General features: G+C 40.9%; 1 protein-coding gene across 1 annotated transcript in view; it reads right to left on the reverse strand.

Moving 5' to 3' along the window:
- Sim1 (SIM bHLH transcription factor 1) overlaps positions 1-10,678 on the reverse strand; it is a 78,271-nt gene that overhangs the window by 55,334 nt on the left and 12,259 nt on the right. Inside the window, exons 4-9 of the mRNA XM_005363509.2 lie at positions 8,897-8,986; positions 8,324-8,432; positions 8,100-8,185; positions 7,348-7,547; positions 7,092-7,198; positions 6,275-6,422 (exon numbers count right to left, since the gene is read on the reverse strand). Of these exons, the coding sequence (XP_005363566.1) occupies positions 6,275-6,422; positions 7,092-7,198; positions 7,348-7,547; positions 8,100-8,185; positions 8,324-8,432; positions 8,897-8,986 (740 nt within the window). The remainder of the gene's footprint in view (positions 1-6,274; positions 6,423-7,091; positions 7,199-7,347; positions 7,548-8,099; positions 8,186-8,323; positions 8,433-8,896; positions 8,987-10,678) is intronic.

Below are 10,678 nucleotides of genomic sequence, written 5' to 3' on the forward strand. Positions count from 1 at the left end.
CTGAGAATATAATAATAATAATAATAATAATAATAATAATAATAATAATAATAATAATAATAATAATAATGACAGCTCTGACAAGATATTCCAACTGGTGTAATTGAGGTACAAATGTTATGGGAGTATCCAACTACTTTTTAATTGAATCTACAGTCTACTCCAAGAGATGGAACCATTTCTGGCATTGTTACTGAAGCCAAGAATCTATGGCAAGATGAGTCATGGGCCCTAGGGTAAACCCTAGTACTATTATTCAATTAAATGGACATAGTATTAAAATGACTCTTAGTGACTTATTGCTGCACCCACAAATCAGAGCATCTCTCAACCCTTAACTGAGAAGTTTCTTCTTGCAGTAGATGGTTATTGACATAGAAACCCTGAGACTGTGGAACATTCAACCCTAAATATATATCACACCCTTCCTCCAAAGGCTCAGGGATCTTCTCTGAAAATAGGACCAAAAGGTTGTTGAGAGCCAGAAATAGTGGATAACTTTAAGGAAACATTGCTTTCCAGACACAACCAGGCAGTTCCACATATTAGCTCACTGCAGTTGAGACAGCACGCACTGTAACAGCATAAGCTCAAACCAGATACAAGCCCAGCATGGATGAAGGGAGGTAGGCATGGTATCCCACCACTAGCTTGGGAGCTATTGGCATTCGATATCAAATGCTGCTGGGAAAGGGACAGCCAATTTCCTTTAACAGTGTGACAGTTGAACAACACAAATTGGGCTCATTTTTGTTTGTTTGTATGTCTGTCTGTTTGTTTGTTTGTTTTATAAAACAAAACAAAAAACCCCAGACTTTGGGTGGATAGGGAAGTCAAGGGAGAAAGGGTAGACTTGGGAGGAGTTGGTAGATGGGGATGAAAATAACCAAGGAAAAGAAAAGAACTGGGTTTGATTTCCAGCACCCACATAACAGCTCAGAATCTGCTGCAACTACAGTCCCAGGGAAAACCATACCCTCTTCTGGCCCCCATCGGTACTGCATGTGCATGGTGTTTGATAATAAAATAATAATTTTAAAGATTAAAAATTAATCCTTGGTTCTATCACTTATCCTGTGTGAGCCTGGGTTTTCTCACTCAGCAAAAGAGAAGTTAGACCTCTGATCTAACCACTAAACAGAAATCTCAAGAAAAAAAACAAGCAACTAAGACGTGCTTTGAAAGAAATGTATGTTCAGAGTTTCTTTAGAGAAGACTAAATTTTCAGGTTTATAAAAGATGAATTCAAAGAAAATACAGCATATTTACATCTCAGCATTCATAAGGTAAAAATAGAAGAATTAGGAATTTGAGGGCTACTCAGTAAGACCTTTTCAAAGGGGAAAAAATAGCTGGGTGTGGTGGCACACCTTTAATCCCAGCACTCTGGAGGCAGAGGTAGGCAGACCTCTAAGTTTGAGATCAGCCTCATCTACAGAGCAAGTTCCAGGACAGTCAGGGATACACAGAGAAACCCTGTCTTGAAAGAAAAAGCAAAGAAACAAAAAGATAATTTTAATGAAGGTATATTAGAAAATTTTAGGAAGGTTAAGATTAAAGTGAATATTAGTGCTGTGTACATAAAAAGGAGACTAAACCTCACAGCTCTGATGCTTTCTTAGGGCTTCTTTTCAATAGAGGGTTTGTTAGGTACAAATTACTATCGGTACTACTGTGCCTTCAGTCTGTCTCTATAACTATAAAGGTACATAAAGGATCATCTGCTGATAATATTGATGCTCAATATAATTGTGATAGATTAAATACATTTAGGGATGGACTCTATTTTATAGGTAAATGTTGTGCACAGTTAGTTTTGAGCCAACAAAAAGTGCTCCACAGATATGTGGCATAAGAGGGGTCTGTTTGCTATTTACTATAGGTCAGCAAGTCAACAGGGCCTTCCTCCATCCGCATCACGTGCAACACAGAAGAGGAGTGGTTTTGATGATTACATATTGTTCACCAAGTTTTAAAATGTATTTCCTAAATCTTACTAGCAGTAGAAATAGCATTGGTTCTTAAATTTTTTTAAAAAATTAAATCTTAACACTAAAATTAATTGGGCACCATTAACCTATCTGGAAGAACAAATGAATTCGAAAATGTTTCAACATTCACTGGTTAAAGCAAGGGTATATAAAGTTTTCTACTCACCAAATATGCTACATTTTTAAATCTTTTTTAATAATGAAAATTATAAGGCTTCTCAGAATATTTAACTGAGAACAGCGTGCAAACAAGAACTTGAGGCATGGAATCTGTGTTTATTACAATGCGGAGCACATTTTTCTCTGATGTTAAGTATCTCTCCTTCAGCATTGATCAACTTTTCTACAAATTCATGGAGATACTTAGAAGATAGCCACAAATCTGGATTGTCTCCATTTGTTGTTTTTAGTAACATAAAAATTGAAGTTTTTACAGAGAAAACTACTTCCTTCTATGTGATCTATAAGCCACTCTACAACAACACTTGAGATTTTCCACTAAAAGCAGTGTTCTAAATTCTAAACTTAGTAAACAAGCAGAGGCAAGCTTTTTACCAGAAAAAAAGGCTGAAGATATTAATCAGATCATTCAAAATCTAATTTTTCTTTTTCTTTTCCAAGCACAAGATCACAATAGTATTGGTCTATAATTTTTATTAGAAATCAAGTTTAAAATATGCTAGACTTTAGGGTTATAGAAGCCATCGCAAACACTGCAAACACTGTCTATCAGCCTTGCTAAGGTCACCCGTCAAAGAACGCTTGATGGATATTGGTGGTAGACTGATTTTCGTGGCACATATAAACTAAGGTTAATCCATACCTTCACTCACTTCTATAGGCAGTAATTCAGAATACTATAAATGTGTCATCATGTACAGTAGCTAGGCAGGACATTTAGGATGCAATAACCACAATGTCCATAACTTTATTTGAAATTATTTAATAGGAAATATACTCATAAAAATCAACCACATACAGCCATAGAGGGACATAAAAGAAATGTGGGAAATAGCAACAGTGTACTATTCTTTCAACATATAGGTCTGAAAACAATGTGAATATTTTAAATGATGTTGAACCTCATTGATTTATCTTAAAAGTAGAAGAGTATTTCTTAATTTTAAAATGTACAGTGTCTATAATCATAAAGAGATCCAGCATTTTCCATTTTCTTTTAAATTACATTTCATAGTTTATTGGGTGTTTCACATTTTCAATTTTCTTTGCATTAAATACTAATGTTTTCCATCTGAACTAGCTATGAATAATTACTACTACCAATTAAACTGAAGTACATATGAATTCCAGACTCCAGTCTTCGTACAATGTACTTTCCTTTTGTATTTTCCACTCCCAGGCCTCTCCCTAACAGTCACTGTGGTTAGTTACGTTCTCAATGTATCTATGCTCTTAATACTAAGGACAGGTGTCTCTCACATTTAATGCACATTTTAAAGCCCGGGAGCACTCAATGTATAAGAAAACTCTCTCTAATTATGCATGTCTTACAGAAAGTCATAAACAGTCATGGTTTTGTTTTCTTGTGATGAAGGGATGTTACAAAAACACAGTAGGTGTTACATTGAACCACAGACACCAAAGAAGCTAGGGTTCTTTATGCTCTGGTGTCTTTGCATTTTTTTTCTCCCGATTTGCAAAATTGAGTGCTGATATTGAAGTTAGGAAGGCACAAGGTAAAGACCATTGTCTGCTCTAAAAGCATCCTACTTTCCCTACATGCACTGCTGCAGCTACTAATTAAGGCAAGGTTTAGGAGATTTCTGTTCATTGGTGCCTTTATTAGATAATAACGACTGATTTTTTCCTAAGTGTATTTAAACAATATGTTTGCCATCAGAAAATTAAAAAAGTAAACTTCTCATGAACATAGCTTCTACCAAAACACCACACTCTCATTTGATCATTGATTACTTAAAATTGTCCTCTACTTTCATGTCATGAAAATCACTTCAAAGTGTACATTATATAAGTTTACATTTGGAAAACATCTGGACTGTCAGGTTATCTGGGGGCTTGCTTAGTATTTAAGAGCACTGTTGAGGTGGTATATTCTCAAAGGATTCACTTACCATTCTCTGTCTGCATCAAGTAGCCCCCAAACAAATGGGGCTATTCACTACTACCATAGAGAATCAATAAGCCTGTGGTTAATTTGTTAAGACAATGTAAATTAGTAACTTCCAGCCAGATGTGCGATACACACATCAAAGGAATGGCAACCTGTTCGTTATGGAAATCCTGTCAACACACACAGAGCCAAATGATGACATTTCATCTAAAACAGTTTCCAAATTTGCAACTATAAAAATTATTCTGAGACTTTCTATACAAAGAATTGGAGCTTAGACTCATAAAAAGAGTAACCAACATCAGCTTCCCATCTTGTGTGCCTGTGCATATATGCTTCTTTGTGTGTGCTTCTATTTTCAGCTGAGGTGCATTACATTCAGTAAATGTGTGCCATGCTAGTTTTCCTTCCATAAATCATGCATTTCTCCCATTACTTACTTTTTAATCAGATGTAAAGTTAAGTGTCTAATTTGACAGCTCTCAAGAAGCATGTAAAGAAAGATGCAGACAACAGAAGGAAAAAGAACACTCACCTACTGAAAAGTAAAACAGAATATTTCAAAATGATTCCAAACAAATTAAGCTTACCCACTGGGAGATCAAACTTTCATTCAGAACATTTGTAGGGGGGTGAGCCACTATATACATGGTTGTTTGATAAAGAACTAACTACAGGCACAGCCAGAGAACAGAGGTTACATAAAATGCTTGCGATGGCTCAGACACACAAAGCACCTTCTTTAAAAATGTTCTTTTCTTTTTCATGGTAAACAAACATAATTTTTCACCCATCAATACCAGTGCTTCATGGGTATGTATAATTATGCCTTGCCAATTTCTCATGTTTTTTAATAATATGAAAAACATTAGATTTATGGATTGTTTCATGAGACTCAAAATAATAGTATGTTTTTACTCTGTATTAAAATACACTACCTCTTTGCTATTACAAAAATCAAATCTTTCTTTTAATATGGTTTACTAAAAAGTAAGCAATTAAAATATTCTTAATAACTACTTGTTTTTAAACATACCATAGATTTTTAATAAATAACACATTTGTATAAATAATGTATACATGAACTTACAAGCACAAACACACATCTGCATGTATAAGTTTATAATAGACCTAAGCATCTTTACCCAGGGAAAGGCCATGGCCACTGTTGGTCTTTGAGTTTAAACACAACTACCTATTATTTTTAAACAATCAATCCTTATTTAAATGAATTTTCTGAATCTACCAATTTTTTTAATTAAACAAAGCACTGAGTGTTATTACTAAGCGTGTTTCCAGCCACTACATTTTTATCTGACAATGGAAAGCAATGTGGAATGACTACAAACCTCATCTTGTACTTTATACTCTATTCCAAAGAGCATCCTTTAACCAATGTCCCTAATGACAAAATAGCATTTCCACTAAGTGTCTGGTGTGTCAATACTTCCAAAGTAAAGAATTTCTGAGGTCCCCTAAAATCACAAGTTTTCAACCCCTTTAAGAAACTAATAAATGCACACACAAAAGATTTCTTTATAAAGACTTCAGCCCTATGCAACTTGACTTTTGTAAACCCTGCACAGAGTGTGCTTCTTCAGCAGGCGCGTACCAGACCACGGGATCAGCTGCAAGGCATGTTTCTGGAAAGAACAAGATTCCAATGCAACTGCAGCAGCTGCCCTGTCTGTCACGCCCCGCAGATCCAGCGAAGATGTTTCAATCTAGCACTCACAAATTCTTGTTGCCTAACACATAGCCTTTGCTTTCTAGAGGTTAAAGTTTTCCTCTGCTGGTCACTCAGGCCGCTTTTGTGGTTCAAGGAAAGAAATGCTCCTTCAGAATTCTAACTTTGGTTGCAGACTCTGTTTAAAATTAAGAACTTCAAACCCGAGATCTGAAAAAGTGAAACAGATGGCCAGTTTCTTAATAGTAAATGGCCCCGTAGGTCGGATCTTTGCCCCTTCTCTTTTTTTTTAAATACAGGGTTCGCTTGAAAGGTTAAGAGAGAAAAGAGAGCAAATATGGACAGTATTGCGAAAACTCCTAAATCTTTTCCTAGAAAACGACGAAGAGAGCCTTCAAAATCCCCGACCTGCATCAAACCGCCTCTCCTGGGAGACCGGAGCCTGACCGTGCACACAAAATACAGTTGGAGAAGGTGGTCTCAAGCTGACACTCAAGCACTCACGTGAGAACGTAATTGACGCTGACGATGCAGTGCGGCCTCGAGGAGCGGCTGTTGTGAACGATGGTGGCGTAACTCTGCACCCAGACCCAACCGCCGTGCTTCGCCAAGAACCTGTAGTACTTGGTGGTCACTTGCCCCTTCACCAACACTAGAAAGACGGAAGTAGATGTCGTGAACGGGCCTGTCCTGGACAGGTCCCAGATGCTGGGTGGTTTGAGTACAAAGACCCTCATTGCCATGCCAACTGCGTCAGTGCAAGTGGGAGAGATGATGGGCAAATTCCCAGTCAAATGACTGGCCTGTTAAACTGAATCGACCCTTCCCGCCCCACCAATAGATACCTATTATATGCTAATGATTGGTGTGGGCCCTCCTGGGGCTCGCTGTCTTCCACACTAGCAATGGGGAAAAACACTAAAAAGTTAGAGGTTTTCCCAGACTGACTTTTCCTGCTGCAGAAGGGGAAGTCCTGCTCTAAATCCTCAATCCTGGGAGATTAAGCTCTCAGCAAAGCTGTCTCAAAAGCTAGGTGAGTTAATGCTGGATGAGGAAAGTAGCCTAGGTTGTTTAAACAGTTCTCATCTTTAGTGATGTTTGCAGGTGAAGAATGAGACCCCACTGGGGGAACGCATCCCCTCCCACTCCGTTAGTATTAGCAGCTCCGATAAGTCAGACATACCAGATGGGTCTCAGCAGTCCCTTTCGAGTCTCTCCTCCTACTACTTCCCCTACCCTTCTAGGGGAGAACCCCCAGCAATCTGCCTGGACTTCAGGCCTCCAGATATGCCACTCCCTTGAGAGTAGGGTGGGACCTTACGTAAGTGATGCGCGCAGCGAAGGTGGAAGGTGTCACAGCCATGCACGTGATGATATAGGGTCTTCTCAATCAAGTCCTGAGGTTCATACCCAGTCAGCTCCGCCACCCTGGGGATAAAAAATCCTTAGGGATGAATGTAGGACTTTTCATCACCTGGGTTCTGGGCCCCATTTCTTGGGCTAGTAAGATCAAGGGAAGGCTCTCCCTCTCTAGACACTGTCATTCTTTAGAGTCCCTTTCTCGACTGCCCACCCACCTGGAGTCCAGGAAAATAAGCTTCATGTCCAGACTGGCTCGGAACATGAACATGTTGCTGTGTAGTTTGATTTCTGTGACAGCGCTCGGAGGCAGGGAGTGACCCACAGCCACCAAACCCACATTCTGGTAGCACCCATCGAAGGGCGACATATCCAGGCTGTACTGGCGGATCTTCAGGTAGCCGCTACAGTGAATGACCTGTGATGGAGGGGGAGGGGCGAGACTCAGCAGAGGTCGGGAAGAGCTCCCTAAAGGAAGCAGAGGAGTTGAAACATGTTAAGATTCTACTTGGCCACAAACCATAAGGTGCCCCCAAACGAGTGACTGCACAGCCACGGAGAATTCACGTGGGAGCTCGTAAAAGAAAGAAAATTAAGAGAGAGATGCAAATGGTTGGTTCCCACCAAATCCACATGAATTGGGGCAGGGAGCCTGCTCTCCATTGATGGTGGCATTCAGCTAAAGAACCACAGTTTGCAGCTAAGTCTTTAGTCCTTAACTCCCTGAGAGATGAATGACTAAAGGGTTTAGAAGCTTTGCAGTTCCCCAGGCTCCTCTCTAAGAACAGCCCAGTGTCCTGACTTAGTCTTTTTTTAAGTGTCCCTCAGATACCCACAACATGTAATGACCTTTCAGGGCTGCACTCTAAGTGTGGTCCACAAGTGTGGTCCCTGGGGCAGGAACCAACCTCCCATGCCCCAGAAGCTGCCTGGCCACCCTCAGAGTAGACCTTCCAACTCAACCACACACCTTGTAGCCACCGCAAGTGAGGCCAGCGTTCCGCTTGGCTAAAACACACTTCATCCTCAGAAAGAAGGAGCGTTCAATCTCATACTCTGTGAGAAAGAAGAGGAAGTCTCAGGATGAGAGACAGGCAGCCAAAAGAAGCAGGATCCCAGCCAAGACTAAGTGGTGGCAAGCCCCCAAGCTGACCGGCATGAGCACCTTGAGGGGGCAGGGCCCGTCTACCTTACCCTGCACGAAATGAGAATGGTAGGGTTGGTGAGCTGTGAGCACCGCTGTCATCTCATCATGGTCAGCTGGGTGGATATATTCGTAGATGCTGTTCCCAGTCAGCTCCACCTGTAAAGAGGAGGGGTCACCATCTCTGCGGTTATACAATGCCCCCAGAAGAAGCTGAAAACTTGCATGGGGGGGGGGGGTTTCTAGGGCCATAAAGATGGAATAGGTTCTGCTACTTGCTACCTGATGCATCTTATCTAACTCTCAGCTTCCTCACCTGCAAAATAATCATACATGTCAGTAGTAGTGAAAACAATGGCAGTCACTGCCACACCCCTTGGAACACTTGTGTGGAAACTCCTCCCACCATTTCTGGCTTATGGTAAGAATTCTAAAAAGTAGCAATTATTTAAGCCTGCAGTAACAAGCTAAAGGAGAAGGGAAATCCAGGTAGGAGGTGACTGAGTCCCTCTGTCACCTGAGAGGTTTCCAGTGCCCAAATGCAGATATGAAATGGTTGGGAAGCCCTCCCCACAATTCCAGCTGTGAACACTGCAGCCTGGAAGGACGAACCACTCACCTACCTGAGAAAGGCCCAGGTGAACTGAAGCTGTCTCAGAAATGTACATGATCTTTCCATCTGGGGCCACCACGAAGATGAAGCCATCCAGAGTCTGGGGAGGCAGAAATAGAGTGAGAGATCTGAGAAACGAAGCAAGGAAAACAGAAGTTAGACACAAGCAGTACAGAAAGGTGAGGCTGTGACAGAAACAGGACACAGAATAACCACAAGAATCTCCTTTCTTGAACTTCCCAAGTCTGTAAGAGCAGCACACTGACAGCATTGGCAGGTCAGAGTGAGGCTATGAACAAGGCTAATGTCCTATAAAGACTCAAGATCCACTCAAATGAAAAAAAAAATCTGTGGCTCCCCAAAATCTGGGTGGGGAATAAGATCACAGTCTTCAACAGGAACAGGAAGTAGGTTAGACCCTCAGGACAGTGGTGCCAGTAAGAACCTCTCTTAATATTGAAGGGTTCCATAGTGGCAGTGATCAACTGTGAAGAGATAAATAGCTTGACTTAAGAAAGATCCAGAACAGCAGACACTGGTTGACATGGGAGAACTGGCAATTTGAAGTTATAGACAGAAGGAAGCTGGCCAAGACTCTTTCAGAGTCAGGAGAGGGAGATTTAGGGGATGAGAGGCTTTTCTGAGCAACCAGTAGTAAAGTAGTGTGACACTGTGTATGTTCCTGTATGTTTACACAGATGCATCAAGCTGGCAGTCTCATTGTAAAGAAACTTTGGAGACGTTCCCTGTCCCTTCATCTCTGTGGATGAGCTAATGGAGACCTATGATAAACCCAACTCCTCTTAAGGAGCTCAAAGGGACAACCAGCCTGAAGATGAATGTGTTGACCACAAAATTAAGTAGATAGAGATGAATAGGCAAGAGACCCAGTAACTATGCATTGCGGAGGCCTCAAAGAACTTGAAGAAAGAAGGACTGAAGAGAAGAACACCTCAAGCAGAAGAAATGATGTAGTAAAGTCAGAGACCGAGGGAAGGGAAGGGTTAGTCTGATGTGTTAAGAGCTGATGAGGCTGGTGTGAGATGGAGCTACATAAGCACATACTCAGTGAATTTTTAAAGTTTGGAATGTCAGTTTGGGGACCTGTAATCGCTCTGCAATTGTTATGTCTCCAAAAGTAATTCTAAGCAAGAATAATATATTTTTGTTTCCTGGCAGAATGTTCTACACGAATTAGGATAAGGAGTCCATGTAGCTATTGGCCTGAAATCACATCTAACAAAGGGGAGAGTCTAATTTAAGGGTGTCACTGAATGCAAATTTTATATTAACTGGCTGGCAGAAAGAGAAAGTAAGGTTGATTTCCTGGCTTCAATAAGAAGGTTATGCAGAGCCGGGCAATGGTGGCGCACGCCTTTAACCCCAGCACTCGGGAGGCAGAGGCAGGCGGATCTCTGTGAGTTCGAGACCAGCCTGGTCTACAGAGAGAGTTCCAGGACAGGCTCCAAAGCTACAGAGAAACCCTGTCTCGAAAAACAACAACAACAAAAAAAGAAGGTTATGCAGAAGAGTGGAAACACAGAGAAACTGAGATTTTGCTGTGAGCCCGTGTCATCTCTCCAACTGGACACCAAGATGTTGTGTAAGTAGAAGTCTGAGAAGGGAGATAATACATTCTTGTCTTAAATATCTAGGTGGCAGCAGGAGACAAAAGTTGAGAGTCCAGAAGGGACTAAACAGTTCAGGTGACAAGTGTTAGTTTATGTCTTGCAGAGTCTTTGGAGCTGTGAGAGGAGAAAGGAGTTAGGACTTTTCCAAATGACATCACAGG

Source organism: Microtus ochrogaster, linkage group LG9, assembly GCF_000317375.1.
Source record: "Microtus ochrogaster isolate Prairie Vole_2 linkage group LG9, MicOch1.0, whole genome shotgun sequence".
NCBI lineage: Eukaryota > Metazoa > Chordata > Mammalia > Rodentia > Cricetidae > Microtus > Microtus ochrogaster.